The 15,125-nt window shown below is 47.9% G+C and overlaps 2 protein-coding genes across 15 annotated transcripts in view; one reads left to right on the plus strand and one right to left on the minus strand.

The window, feature by feature from the left end:
* ANKRD16 (ankyrin repeat domain 16) overlaps window positions 1–14,139 on the minus strand; it is a 28,936-nt gene extending 14,797 nt beyond the window's left edge. Inside the window, exons 1-7 of one of the 6 annotated variants that reach the window (XM_054503236.1) lie at window positions 13,306–14,139; window positions 12,114–12,334; window positions 9,983–10,025; window positions 8,238–8,346; window positions 7,265–7,426; window positions 4,589–4,667; window positions 2,399–2,589 (exon numbers count right to left, since the gene is read on the minus strand). In XM_054503236.1, the coding sequence (XP_054359211.1) occupies window positions 2,432–2,589; window positions 4,589–4,667; window positions 7,265–7,426; window positions 8,238–8,346; window positions 9,983–10,025; window positions 12,114–12,334; window positions 13,306–13,619 (1,086 nt within the window). In that variant the 5' untranslated portion in view covers window positions 13,620–14,139 and the 3' untranslated portion in view covers window positions 2,399–2,431. The other 5 variants (XM_054503235.1, XR_010127390.1, XR_010127389.1 and 2 more) reach the window with 5 other exon arrangements.
* Window positions 12,484–15,125, plus strand: part of FBH1 (F-box DNA helicase 1) — a 49,625-nt gene continuing 46,983 nt past the window's right edge. For 4 of the 9 annotated variants that reach the window (XM_054503244.2, XM_054503247.2, XM_054503248.2 and 1 more), the window contains exon 1: window positions 14,436–14,576. In XM_054503244.2, coding sequence (XP_054359219.1) covers window position 14,576 — 1 coding nt within the window. In that variant the 5' untranslated portion in view covers window positions 14,436–14,575. Of the gene's footprint in view, window positions 12,500–14,435; window positions 14,577–15,125 lie in introns of those variants that run through there. The other 5 variants (XM_054503249.2, XM_063669507.1, XM_063669508.1 and 2 more) reach the window with 4 other exon arrangements.

Raw genomic sequence — 15,125 nt, forward strand, 5'->3', positions numbered from 1 at the left:
GGTTATTATTCTATTATTGCCACTCTCTTTGCTGCAATTGATGTTTTTTTTTTTTTTGAGACGGAGTCTCACTCTGTCACCCAGGCTGGAGTGCAGTGGTGCAATCTTGGCTCACTGCAACCTCTGCCTCCCGGGTTCAAGTGATTCTCCTGCCTTAGCCTCTTAAGTAACTGGGATTACAGGCGCCTGCCACCACGCCAGGCTAATTTTTTTGTTTTGTTTTGAGATGGAGTCTCACTCTGTCACCCAGGCTGGAGTGCAGTGGCATGATCTCAGCCACTGCAACCTCCGCCTGTGGGGTTAAAGCGATTCTCCTGCCTCAGCCTCCCAAGTAGCTGGGATTACAGGCACATGCCACCACGCCGGGCTAATTGTTATATTTTTAGAAGAGATGGGGTTTCACCATGTTGGCCAGGCAGGTCTTGAACTCCCGACCTCAGGTGATCCCTGCCTCGGCCTCCCAAAGTGCTGGGATTACAGGCATTAGCCACCGCGCCCAGCCCACAATTAATGTTCTTATAATCAGTGCCATCTCTGGGTGTTTAGTAGTTTCAGCAGTGGCATCCAGTAACCATGGTTTCTATTACAAAGGTGCGTGGAATCTAGGAAAACCGGGGACAACAGTGTAACATGCTGTGTCGTCATCATCAGCTGGTTTGTAAGGGCAGAAGCAAAGCCAAGTGGAAGCTGATCGTGCACGCAGCTGCTGCAAACACAAAGCTGCTCATGTGTGTGCTGAGGGGAAAGAGGGCAGTCCCAGACTGATCTTTCAGTCCCACCTGTACACGTGAAATAGCTGCACAACAGGACCATCTTCAGACCTAGAGGGCACTGACGCAGGCATCTCTGGAGGAACAGGAAAGTGGTAACTGCATCTCAAATCAGTGCAGATGGAGACAGTGTGTAATTTAGAGGTCACAAGACAGGAGTGTTTCTACCAGAACACTGATTTGGTGGTTAGAAACAGGAATCCGCTGATGCCATCTGGGAATAATTAAGACGAACGGGAAATTCTTGCTTTGTGCCAAACCGAGCCCAACGCTGAGAATAAGGTGGGTGTGTAATAAGCACTTGCTGGATCACACTGAACAAGGGGATTCAATGTTGCTTGCGACTGATGCATACAATGATTAAAAAGCCTGATCTAGACTAATAATTATTCTTTGCAATTCAGAGAAAAGGATCAAAAAAGGAAAAGAAAGAAAAGAAAAAAAGTAGAAAAAGAATCTAAATGCCTGAGGACTCATCCTATCTTTACTCCGTTTAAGAGGCTACAATATTTTTTAAAACTAAATGTCAAGTGTTTCATTCCTTAAGTCAGAGGTTTCCGTGGGTGGATAGGACAGGCCAGAAAATGGGTTTTAAAGACAAAACCCCATTCTTCAACTCAGGTTAACAGAAGTTTTGTAAATATCTTAGTTACATTTTCTTTTTTTGAGACAGAGTCGTGCTCCGTCGCCCAGGCTGGAGTGCAGTGGCGCAATCTCAGCTCACTGCAACCTCTGCCTCCTGGGTTCAGGCAATTCTCGGGCCTCAGCCTTACTGGTAGCTGGGACTACAGGCATGCACCAAGCACACCTGGCTAATCTTTGTATTTTTAGTAGAGATGAGGTTTTATCATGTTGGCCAGGCTGGTCTTGAACTCCCGGCCTCAAGTGATCTGTCTGCCTCAGCCTCTCAAAGTGCTGGGATTACAGGCACGGGCCACCATGCCCGGTCCTTAGTTACATTTTCTACGTGTATTTATTACTTGAAGGGGGTCAATACTGAATTTATCTATTAAAACAAACAAAAACCCTCAAGATTAAAACTTGATAGCTTAACTAGCAGTGCTTAGAATATATAAAAGTTTTTATTAATTTCTTGTAAACGCCTGTGTAAACAGATTATAAGTATGTCCTTCTTGGCTATGAAACCAAAAGTGAACCATTGTAATGGCCAAGTAAAAGCTTATGAAGGAAGAAATTAAACGGGCCAACTGCATTTTACAGCTCAAGCTAATAGCAATGTATGTGATATTTTTGTTATTATTATCATAGCCTTACCATGCGGCAGTTATTATATTTCATATGTTTGTGAAAGCGCGTATACTATATTATATTCATGCATGGTACGTGCTTCTCTAAGGATCCCACAGCCTGATCGCACAAACGTTATCTATTCTACTTTAAGAGTACAAACAGTGAAATATGGACTACGGGAAGATTATGACTGTGCTCAGGACTCCATAATGTGCCTGTCATGGAGCTGGGAACTCAGCCCCCTGATCAGTGGGAACTCCTCAGCAGGAGTGGAACATGCAGGAGGAAGGAAGGGAGGAAGCGGAGGAGATGGAAAACTGGCTTCCAACTGGTTTCGCTGAATCTGTGACTGACTTAAGAAGCAGGATATGAATTACCATGCGCTTTATTGCCTCCTCTTGGAAACATCCTTATGTCATTGCGCTGTGGCCAGAGCCCTGAAGGACATCTGCTCTCCTTGGGAGCTGCTGAGCCAGGGTGCCCGTGATGTCTTCAGAATCCTTCAGTCCCGACTGCAGGAGAAACTTGGCACAGGCCAAGTGCTGACCTGCACAGGCCAGATGCAGGGCTGAGGGGTGACAAAAATCACGTGGACTTAAAACACAACCCCTGGAGAAATACTGACCTCGTGAATTGATAGTGCCCAATAAAACTATCAATTCTTTCCATATCTTCTGTAATGCATCTTCACAACTTCACCTATACTAGATCAAAATATTTTTCTTTTTAACCTGATTGGGTTGAAAATAGTTTTAAAGATAACAAAGCCAGTTAGAGAGGATTTAAGAAATTTATCTAGGCCGGGCGCGGTGGCTCATGCCTGTAATCCCAGCACTTTGGGAGGCTGAGGTGGGCAGATCATGAGGTCAAGAGTGTGAGACCAGCCTGACCAACATGGTGAAACCCCATCTCTAATAAAAATTTAAAAATTAGCTGGGCGTGGTGGTGCATGCCTGTAATCCCAGCTACTTGGGAGGCTGAGGCAGGAAAATCGCTTGAACTCGGGAGGTGGAGGTTGCAGTGAGCACTGCACTCCAGCCTGGGTGACAGAGCAAGACTCTGTCTCAAAAAAAAGAAAAGAAAAAGAAACTTATCTAAAGCAAGAAGCAACAGAGCAAGTTAACAAGATATAGGAGACATCCTTTCCATACTCCTGAATGCTCTGGAAACACACTTTAAATGGTACAAAAAACTTTCTAAAAGGTTTATTGAATTTGCTTTGTAAGTAAAAATATCACCACATATAATCATGTAACCAAAAAAACACTGTTGAACAAGCTTCCCACTCTGGGTGCAGAAATCAGCACTGAGGTTTCCGGTGTGCTGAGTTCAGGGGCACTGGTGGTTCTGCTGCCTTCCCTCCAGCAGAGAAGCTGTGTCCCTTCCTGGGCAGAGCAGCTGCCCTTTCCAGCCCTAGAGTGAGTAGTTAGGTACCTGCGAGTCTTTGAAGCATCAGAAAGATCCCACCAGGCCGGGCGCAGTGGCTCATGCCTGTAATCCCTGCACTTAGAGAGGCCGAGGTGGGCAGATCACTTGAGGTCAGGAGTTTGAGACCAGCCTCGCCAACATGGTGAAACCCTGTCTCTACTAAAAATACAAAAATTAGCTGGGCATGGTGGTGGGCACCCGTAGTTCCAGCTACTCGGGAGGCAGAAGAATCGCTTGAACCCAGGAGGCAGAGGTTGTGGTGAGCCAAGATCGTGCCACTGCCTTCCAGACTGGGTAACAGCGAGACTTTGTCTCCAAAAAAAAAAAAGATTCCACTAAACCCTTGCAAGATGGCCTTTGGCTCACAGAATGTTAGAGGGTTTATTTTAAAGCCCAAGTCTAAAGAATTCGCCTCAGAATATGTTTCTGAATATTCTAAATAAAAAAAATCATAGTGAATATAGTTTCTAAATATACTCCAAAATGGATGACCTGTGAAGAACTGACACAATACCTGGCCAGCAGGTGTCATCATGGATTAGAAAGAAACTGCTTTTATGATGTGTATATTGTTATGGTTTAAAATAATAACAAAGGTTAACAACAGCAGTTGTAATGAGTGGCAGTCATCATCACTGTTATAATAACAACAATTATATGAAGGCTTTGCAGAGAAAAAGATATTTTAAGGAAAAGTAGCTGAGCTATTAGAAGAATAACATTAAGGCTGGTCGCAGTGGCTCATGCCTGTAATCCCAGCGCTTTGGGAGGCCAAGGCAGGTAGATTGTTTGAGGTCAGGAATTCAAGACCAGCCTGGCCAACATAGGGAAACCCCGTCTGTACTAAAAATACAAAAATTAGCCGGGCATGGTGGTGCACGCCTGTAATTCCAGCTACTCAGGAGGCTGAGGCACGAGAATCACTTGAGCCAGGAGGTGGACATTGCAGTGAGCTGAGATGGCACGCTACTGCACTCCAGCCTGGGCACAGAGGGAAACTCTGTCTCAACAACACCACCACTTAAAAAAAAAAAAAAAAAAAAAGAGGAAGAATATTAAAATCAATGTTTTAAATATAAAAGTGTATTGGTTATACTCAGTTTACTAATTTCCAAGGCATATACAAAATTAAACAGTACCTGATCGATTTTTTTCATCCTTAGAATTGATGTCAGCTCCCAAGGATAAGAGAGTCTGAATTGTACTTGTATGTCCTTCCTGAATTGAAACAAATTTGTTATCACTGTGATGAGGATAAAAGAAAACCTTTTGCAAACCAAAAAGTATCTGAGACAGGTCTCAATCAATTTAGAAGTTTATTTTGCCAGGGTTAAGGACATACCCGAGAGACAGGTCTGTGTCTTACTCCAAAGATGATTTGAGGGCTTCAATATTTAAAGTGGAAAAGAGGGCTGGAGTGAAAAGGAGGAGGGTATGGTCACATTACTGAATCCATGTTGCAGGATAAAAGGAACAGGTGGGGGGAATAGGCAATGATACATTAAATATCTCTTTCTGCTCAGTAAATTGGCACTTTACATAAGAGAAGTTGAATATAAAGTAGCTACCTGTGGAAATATTTAACCCTTTATCTGTAGCTATCTGCTTAGGAACAAAAGGAAAGGCAGCTTTCCCATGACTCAGCTTTCAGCTTAATTTTTTTTTCTTTTGGCAGAGTGAGTTGGGGGTCTTAAGTTTTTATTTTCCTTTCACACTTTAAACATAGACTCTAACATATATTAGGCACTTTTTCTAAAACAGTCAACTGCTAAAAGTGAATTTTCGTATCTTTTTTTCCCTAATTTATTCTTTTTTTTTTTTTTTGTAGAGACAAGGTCTCACTATGTTGTCCAGACTGACCACAAACTCCTGGGCTCCAGGGATCCTCCCGCCTCAGCCTCCCAAAGTGTTGGGATTACAGGTGTGAGCCACCGTGCCTGGCCAAATTTTCATATCTAAAACAAGATATTGTATCATTCTCAATTCTAATATAAATCATTAAATAAATATTTTGGTGACATTTAATTATTAGAATATAGATGATCAACTCTGTGGGCCAAATTACTGACCCAATGCAGTTAGTTTCCATCATTGTGAGCAGTACAAATCTTGTGATTTATACAGAACCCAAAACTCTAAAATTTCCCAAGCAAATATACTCTTTGTTAAAATCTTTAGGGCACAGATAAACTAGAAAACATCATAACCTCTCATAAATGGGAATTCCTATTACAGTTAGTAGGAATTATTATTATAAATATCTTATAAAATAAAAATATTTATAAAAAAATATATATATATTTGAGATGTAGTCTCACTCTGTTGCCTGGCTGGGGTGCTGTGGCATGATCTTGGCTCACTGCAACCTCCACCTCCCGGGTTCAAGCGCTCCTTCTGCCTCAGCCTCCTGAGTAGCTGGGACTACCGGCATGTGTCACCAAGCCCAGCTAATTTTTTTGTATTTTTTAGTAGAGACAGGGTTTTACCATGTTGGCCAGGATGGTCTCAATCTCTCTTTTTTTTTTTTTCAGACAGAGTCTCACTCTGTCGCCCAGGCTGGAGTGCAGTGGTGCAATCTCAGCTCACTGAAAGCTCCTCCTCCCGGGTTCACACCATTCTCCTGCCTCAGCCTCCCCAGTAGCTGGGACTACAGGCACCTGCCACCATGCCCGGCTAATTTTTTGTATTTTTAGTAGAGACGGGGTTTCACCGTGTTAGCCAGGATGGTCTCGATCTCCTGACTTCAAGATCCACCTGCCTCAGCCTCCCAAAGTGCTGGGATTACAGGCGTGAGCCACTGCGCCTGGCCGGTCTCGATCTCTTGACCTCGTGATCTGCCCGCCTTGGCTTCCCAAAGTGCTGGGATTACAGGAGTGAGCCACTGCGCCCAGCCTATAAAATAATTTACACACTCTTTGTCTAGCCAATTAGTCTGCTACTATGTGATGAGACTACGATTAAGGTTCCAGGTTCACTCTTCCTATGGGAGGACCCTGTGGACACAGAGCACATCATGTGTATCTACCCAGCTGCTCGAAAGCAGAACATCAGGCAGGAGAATGTAATTGATTAGAAAAACAAGTAGGCCAGGCGTGACGGCTCACGCCTGTAATCCTAGCACTTTGGGAGGCCGAGGTGGGTGGATCATGAGCTCAAAAGTTCGAGACCAGCCTGGCCAACATGGTGAAACCCCGTCTCTACTAAGAATACAAAAATTAGCTGGGCATGGTGGCACACACCTGTAAACCAGTCTGGGCAACAGAGCAAGACTCCATCTCAAAACAAAAACAAAAACAAACAAAAAACCAAAAAATAAGTAAAGGCATAGAGCCAATAGATAATGTTAAGGATAATATGCAAAACTCTCCTAGCATTTAAAACAGCTACTTTTCCAGTGAAAATGTTTGCTTCTCTTCAATATTTTACACCCCAGAGAGCCTAGTAAATACAATTCTCTTGCCTTGGCTGAAGAGTTCTTAACTTCTGAAATCCAGTGTAAAAACAGAGAGCCAGGAATTTCATACAATGGGTATTTATGGCTTCAAATAACATTATTTCTGAAAACAAAAACCTGTGTGTGAGGGGGAGGCACTTTATGGAGTAAAAGGCTTTTTTTAAGTTTTTGCCTAGAAACAAATTCAAGTCAGGTTTCTATTTAAAGAGATAAAGCGCTTCAGAATCCTGACCATTTCAGAAGAATATCATGGGCAATTTCTTCCATAGAGATGGGGCCAAAGAAACCAGGCTACGGAGCTACCCATCAATGGAGTAAGGCAAGCCTCGGGGAAGCTGGGATGTTATAAGAAGTAACAAACCTTAGCTGCATAATGAAGTGCTGTGAGGTGGGTTGATGTGGCTCTCACATCTACATCGACGCCAAGTTCAGAGACCAAGAATCGGATGGCTTCGTCCTGCCCTGTGACGGCTGCCCTGTGCAGAGCCTGGGCACCCAGGCTGTCTTCTGCTGAAAGGCAAGCCTAGTGGGCAGAGGAGAGAAAGGAGCAAAGGTCAAAGATAAGAAACAGGGCAACTTAGATCTGGGCATCTGCTGGCACTTCAGCAAAACTGAGCTGTTTACGCACAGCTCTCTGGGTGGAGGATATGTGGCTTTTGTCTGATTCTCAAAGGACTCTCTTTTTTTTGAGATGAAGTCTCACTCTGTTGCTCAGGCTGGAGTGAGTGCAGTGGTGCAATCTTGGGTCACTGAAACCTCCATCTCCTTGGTTCAAGCGAGTCTCTCGCCTCAGCCTCAGGTGTGTGCCACCACACCTGGCTAATTTTTATATTTTTAGTAGAGATGGGTTTTAACATGTTGGCCAGGCTGGTCTCAAATTCCTGACCTTAGGTGACCCACCCGCTTTGGCCTCCCAAAGTGCTGGGATTATAGGCATGAGCCATCGTGCCCTGCTCTCAAAAAAGGGCTCTCTAATCAAAAAGATGTTTATGATTTGATTCAATGTTCCAGGCTATGGTGCCAAAAGCACTATCAGCAGAGATAGTTTGTTGTTATTATTGCTATAAAACAGCTACCATTTACTGAATATTTTGCTAACTGCTTTATGTACATTATATTATTTAATCCTTATAAAACTTTCTGAAGAAATTAAATTTCTCTCCATTTTACAGATGGGAACACTGGTGCTTAAAGAGGTCACCAAGTCCCAGAGAGAGAGTTTGGAGGGGCTGGAGAATGGAACCTGGGATCTGAGTAACAATGTGCTCTGCTTATCCTGTGATCTAAAATTTGTAGGAAGAACCAAAAGAATAAAAACACAACCATTTTTATACCCCATGTTCACTGAGGAGCAGCCTAGCGACGTCGATGTGACCACACTGGATTGCATCCATCAAGGGGGTGACGCCACAGTTGTCTCTGTAGTCTGGTTCATATTGGCACCTAGAGCCAAAACCCCAAGTAAGAGCTGAGAAAATTCACCACCTCAAACCCAGGGGACAATTGACACCTGATCACCTGCAGGTGGACTGCATGTGTGCAAATGACCTGTGAGCGTGGAGCTCTCTCTATTCTCCCCCATCTCAGTGTCCGAACTGAGCACTAAGCCTTCAGGAGCGTGATAGTCTTCCCCAGCAGACCCGCTGCTCCTCTAAACTTCTCCATCCGATTTGACAGCACTTGGTCTCTTCAGCTTTTTGCACCAGAGGCCTGGGAAGCCACCTCTTGCCACTGCCTTTCCCTCATCCTTCATAATCAATTGATTACCCCCATCCTTCAATTTCACAGCCAAAATATTTAGGACATCTGTGTCTGAGCTGGGCACGGTGGCTCACGACTGTAATCCCAGCACTTTGGGAGGCCGAGGTGGGTGGATCACCTGAGGTCAGGAGTTCAACACCAGCCTGGCCAACATGGTGAAACCCCGTCTCTACCAAAAATATAAAAAATTAGCCAGGTCTGGTGGCACGCACCTGCAATCCCAGCTACTTAGGAGGTTGAGGCAGGAGAATCGCTTGAGCCTGGGAGGTGGAGGTTGCAGTGAGCTGAGATTGCGCCATTGCCGTCCAGCCTGGGTGACAAAAGTGAAACTCCATCTCAAAAACTAAAAAAAAAAAAAAAAAAAGGAAAATCCTCAGTGTGGCTGACAGCATGCATTCTCCCACCCACCCCTTCACTGTTCAGGCGTCTTTTGCTTTCTTAAATGTACCACACTTTTTCCTGGTTCGGAGCATCCGTGCGTGCTGTTACTGCTGTCTGGAATGCTCCCTTGCCTCCCGCTTTCAGCTAATTTCTTTTTCTCCTTCAGGTCACAGCTTAAACACTGGCGCTGAGATTCTTTACTCTTAAGCCAAATTGGGTCTTCCCATTATTTGTTCTGTAGGGATCCTGCAAGTCCTTGTAATGCACACCAGACTTTTGAGACTCCTTCATGGTCTGTCTTTCCTGCCAGTCTGTGAGTTCCAGGAGGGTAGAAACTACATGTGTCTTGTTTCTGTTGTGGCCCTTGCACCTGGTACAGGGCTTACTTATTTTTTTATTTTTTATTTATTTTTGAGACGGAGTCTTGCTCTGTTGCCCAGGCTGGAGTGCAGTGGTGCGATCTCGGCTCACTGCAAGCTCTGCCTCTCGGGTTCACGCCATTCTCCTGCCTCAGCTTCCCGAGTAGTTGGGACTACAGGCGCCTGCCACCATGCCCAGCTCATTTTTTTTGCATTTTTAGTACAGACAGGGTTTCGCCGTGTTAGCCAGGATGGTTTCGATCTCCTGACCTTGTGATCCGCCCGCCTCAGCCACCCAAAGTGCTGGGATTACAGGCGTGAGCCACCGAGCACTAAATGAATGTATAAATGCTTGTTGAAAAAAATAGAAAAATGGATGATTTTGCCACTGAAAACATTTCCCCCAGATATTTGTTATTTTTGTCTCATATTCTTTATCTGCTATGTCTTTTGTTCATTTTTCTTTTGAAAGCCTAATTTTTTTCTTAAAAATGTGTCTGAGCTCTTTATGTAGCACTGATATTAACTCTTTGTCATAGTTAGCAAATATTTTCCCTGACTTGCTGTATTGTTCTCACCTCTTAAGAAGCACCTTGACCGCCTCTAAATGGCCATGCATTGCTGGGAGGAGAAAGAAAGCTGAGAATTAGAGCTTTTTAGTGTACACATAAAATGCTTCCTGCCTCCTGGCTTTGCTCTCTGCCCCATTCTATTAGTGATAGCTTACAAGAAGGAGTCATTAAATTGGGTACACTGTTACTGCCCTACAGGAATAAATATTTAACTGGATAAAGCGGTAAACAATAATGTTTTCACTTTATATGTACACAGCCAACACTTGATTATCTTATCTTCACGTGCACTTTCATGGGAAACTTTCAATCCTAAAGTTACACTTCTGTGCTGTGGATCCCCAAGACTAGTCCATTTTTGCCCAGGAAATGCAAAATATTGTAACAGTAATCCATGGCAAAGTAGCCTGGATTTAATTCCCCTACTAAAAGTAACTATACTCAAAGGTTATGACTACTTGTTTTCCACTATTTTGGGTGAATGATGGAGTGCTGATTGTTTCTCCAGGCGAGAAACTGGTCAAATAATTCATGAGCTAAAAAAAAGTTCTCTACTTACTTGCGAAGTTTTAGAAATGATTCCTTGGTCCCTAATTGCCAACTGTGGCTCATGCCTGTGATCCCAGCACTTTGGGAGGCCGAGGTGGGCGGATCACTTGAGGTCGGGAGTTCGAGACCAGCCTGGCCAACATGGGGAAACCCCACCTCTACTAAAAATATGAAAATTAGCTAGGCATGGTGGCATGCGCCAGTAATCCCAGCTACTCAGGAAACTGAGGCACGTGAATCGCTTGAAACTGCAAGGCAGAGGTTGCAGTGAGCCGAGATCGTGCCACTGTACTCCAGCCTGGGGCGACAGAGCAAGACTCTGTCTCAAAAAAAACAAAAAACAAAAAGCAACACTATAAAACGTCACAAGTGATGATTTTTAGAGAAACTAAAAGCCCTCTATCCTAATCAATGTACTACCTAGAAAGCTACAAGTTATTTTCTGAATTTCTTAATCTAGACTCTTGAGCTCCTTAATATCTAACTTCTGAAATTACAATAATTTTACTTTTTACTAATTGTTTTTCTTTTTACTTTCTTCAAACAAATGAGCAAATCAAAACTTTTTACTAAAATAATCTACAAATAGATAATTCAGAGTTAAGAATCACTACTCCAAATAATAAAAACTGTAACCCAAATTTACATTAGATGTTATTGGGCCGAGGTATTTAATTATGAGTATCTATATTTATTTAAATGTATAGCACTATGGTAGGTGTTACTAAGGCTATGAGGATATATATTTCCCTCCTGCCTTTAAGAGTAACGATGTAAACACGGTAAAGAAAATAGCACTAACCAGTTACTTTGTGCTATGTGCCAAGCATTGTCTAAAGGATTTACATACATCATGCTCTTTAAACTCTGCAACAACCCTGAGACATACTATCACTGACATTATTATTTGGTTGATGAGAAAACTTGCTCAAGAGAGAGACTAATCTCCTTGCCCAAGGTCAAAGACTATGTACTACAGAACCAGCTCATGGGCAAACAATCTAGGGAGGATAACACAGATACACACGAAAAATAAACTAATACCACAGCATGCTAGCCAACTTATGTTAACTTTAGAAATTGAATATATGCCAAAAGGCCCCTAGATGCTCTTTTTTTTTTTTTTTTTGAGACGGAGTTTTGCTCTTGTTGCCCAGGCTGTAGTATAATGTAGTGCAATCTTGGCTCAGTACAACCTCTGCCTCCTGGGTTCAAGCCATTCTCCTGCCTCAGACTCTGGAGCTCCCCAGTAGCTGGGATTACAGGCAGCCGCCACCACGCCCGGCTAATTTTTTGTATTTTTAGTAGAGATGGGGTTTCACCATGTTGGCCAGGCTGGTCTTGAACTCCTGACCTCAGGTGATCCACCCACCTCCGGCCTCCCAAAGTGTTGGGATTACAGGTGTGAGCCACTGCACCTGCGCTCCCGCCCCCACCCCCTCCCCCGCCCAGATGTTCTTATTCTCTGCCTTCTGTTTTCCAAAATCCTCCTTTCCCCTGAAGGTGACCTGAACAAGATGAGGTTGGGCAGTGCTGGGTAAAGCAGCCACATGTGTGTACTGCTCACCTGCAGAGCTGTAGGCTGTACCTGCAGTGTGCAGAGGAGTCCTTCTAATTTTGCTCTCTGTCTTCCAGGCACCTGGGCAAACAGTGAGCAGGTACTGGAGGATCAGAGGGTCGCCTTCTCGACTGGCAATGTGGAAACTGTTCCAGCCATCTTTGTTCTTCAGGAGTGGATTGGCGCCATGTTCCACCAGCTCCTGGATCACCCCCAGATTCTTCCTTGTGCAGGCCATCATCAGAGGAGTCCTAAGGCCAACCAGGAGAAGCTGTCAGATGGAGGCGGCTAAGACATTAGAAGCCAGGGGCCAGGTCTTCAAAACACACACATCCTTGGCACAGATGGAAAACCTAGAGGATTCAGGGGTCTGGCAGGCAGGAAAACAGCTTTGACCGGCAACCTCTGTGCCTTGTGTGAGGACCCTGGGAGAAATAATAAGGGGAAAATGATTGTAACGAATGTGTACCTAGAGGAGAGGGTGCCTGGGAGACAAAGCTGCTGATGAGCTAGTTCACAGGATAGCAGTGAACTGGGGCAGAGCTAAGAAAACCCACAAACAACCCTCAACACATAACGAGGTCTATTCCCCTGCCCCAGTGGGGAAGATGTACTTCCCCGTGTTCCTAAAGAGGTTCACACCCTCTAACGAACCTGACCTAGTGAGTACTAAAATCAGTGTCAATCTAACAAACGAAATGCAATTGGCTTGTGTGATGGTGGAGCTGAGTATCTCTGACTGGGGTGGTTATGCAAGGCTGCACGTATGTGATACAACTGCACTGTGCTCTACACACACAAGCGCGTGTATAACTCAGGAATTCTGGATATTGATTGGAGCAATGTCAATTGAAACCATGCATCGGTGCAGAAGTAACTTAGCTAAATGTCCCCAGAACATCGCATTCGGAAGCTATCTGTATAGTGCACACACTTCATTGTTTGGTAATATTCTCTGGTTATATTCGACACTATTCTGTGCTCTAGAAAGGGAGGTGACTGCCCCGACCAGTTAACCCACAAGGGCAGGAACGAGGGACTCTGCAGGTCATCTGCGTTTTAAGGGAAAGTTGGGCAGGACGTCCCTGCCGCTGAGCAGGCCTGGGGTGAGAACTAGGAGCTGAGAACAGCTATGGTGTCCAAGGGGACGGAGAAGCACAGGGAACTCGCTACGACTCTGCGGGTAGAGGGGAGGCGGGGTGTCTTTCCGCTTCACACCTACCAGTCGGCCTTCTTCAGGCAGTCGACCGCTGCCCCCCGGCCCAGCAGGTAGCGCACGCAGTCTCGGTGGCCCATGGAGGCCGCCTCGTGCAGAGGCCGCTTGTAGTCTCGGTTGGTGGCCTCGATGTCCATGCCCCAGGCCTCGGCCAGATAGGCCAGCACGTCCCGATGGCCGTGGCGCGCGGCGCAGTGCAGGAGGGTATCCCCGGCCGGCCCCGGGCAGCCCCCCGCCGCCTGCAGCTCCTCCTTCAGGGCGCGCAGCCGGCCCTCCTGCACCAGCCTGCAGAGGCGGCGCGGGTCCCCGGGCTGGGCCATCGCCGCGGGTCGGGCCAGGCTGTGCGGGGCAGCGGCGGACGGGACACCGGCGGCCGGGCAGGCAGAAGCCGAGGGCGAGTGGGACTTTCCGCCTCTTCACGCAACCTGCCCCGCGCGCCCCAACCCGGCAGAACCGCCCCTCACGCCCCCGGCCTTGTCCCCGGCAGAGCCGCCTCCTCACACCCCCGGCCTAGTCCGCAGGCGGGCTGCCCCCTCACAACCCCGGCCTGCCCCGCGTGGGAGAAGCCGCGGTCCCGGGCACGGGGCGGTCCGGGATGAGCACAGAGGGGCCTGGGGATCCGAGAGCGCTGGCGTCCGCCGTCCTGGAGCTGCCGCGGCCCGTAAGTGATTCGGGACTGAACACGTGAGGGAGTGGGGCGCGCCGCTACACCGCAAAGCCCCAAAGTGGAGGGTCCAGGAGGGCGCGCACAGTCTCGCCCGGCGCCGGGCAGGGTGGCTCCTGAAGCAGCCAGGCCCAAGCGCGACCTGCCCCGCACGCGTACTCAGGGCTGCCCCAACCTCCAGCCGCTGGGGGCTGGCGTTCCCGGGCTCCGCCCCCGTCCCCGCCCCTCGACAGCCGCCGCTCCGCGAGGACTCGGAGAGCTCGAAGGAACTCTGGGAAAGTTTCCCCGCTCCGCCCCGGCCCGAGCGGAAGCGCAGATGGGGCGTGGCCCGGTGGCTGTGGCCGCGCCCCCACCGATTGGCGTTAGTGGCCGTCTGTCAGCACGCCCCCTCCGGTCTCGCGTTCCGATTGGTCGCGGGAGCCGTCAGTCTGGCTCCGGCGGCGGGCGCTTCCCGGGGCTTCGGCGGGGCGGAGCTCGCGGAGGAAGTCGGCGGGCGTCTCGGGCTCCAGGTCCCGGCCAGAGGAGGAGCTCGCTGCCGGGGGACGCTGGGCTGGGCGGCCGGCGGCGCTGGCCCGGCGGCGGCGGCAGCGGGGTCCGGGTCCGGAGCGCCACAGTGCGTGAGGCCGCAGACGTGGCAGGGAGTGTGGGAGGGGCTCCGCCGTGTGGAAAACTTAACCTTCGGGGTCCTGCGCGGGGGGTCCGGGCCCGGGGTGGGGCAGCGGGGGGTCCGGGGGCGCGAGGCTAGGCTCGGGCAAGCGCGGGCGTGGGGGCTCGGCCGCCCGGGCCGTGGGCAGGTGGAGGGCGCGGCGGGGGTTCGCGGGGGAGGCCAGGGCGCTCACTGAACTCGGTCGGGAGCGGCCCCCGCGCTGCCCCCCGAGGCCAGGGAGGCGCAGCGTGTGGGTCCTCGGGGCTGGAAGGGCAAGCGCGGGGACGTGGCCACGGCTGCTAGCAGGCCAGGCTTTCCCGTCTACTCTGACGTTTTGACCTTGGGCAAGTCATTTTTCGCTGCCCTCTGCCCCTGTGTCATCGGTAGTCTCTCTGCCCCTCATATGAGCATGGGAAGCCTAAGGCGATGTGGAAGGCCTGGCGCTGGTGGAGGGCACGGCGAGAGCTGGGCAGGCTGTGGGTGATGGAAGAGATCAGTAGGTGTTGGGTTCCTTAC

The sequence above is a fragment of the Pongo pygmaeus genome, chromosome 8, assembly GCF_028885625.2.
Source record: "Pongo pygmaeus isolate AG05252 chromosome 8, NHGRI_mPonPyg2-v2.0_pri, whole genome shotgun sequence".
Classification (NCBI taxonomy): domain Eukaryota; kingdom Metazoa; phylum Chordata; class Mammalia; order Primates; family Hominidae; genus Pongo; species Pongo pygmaeus.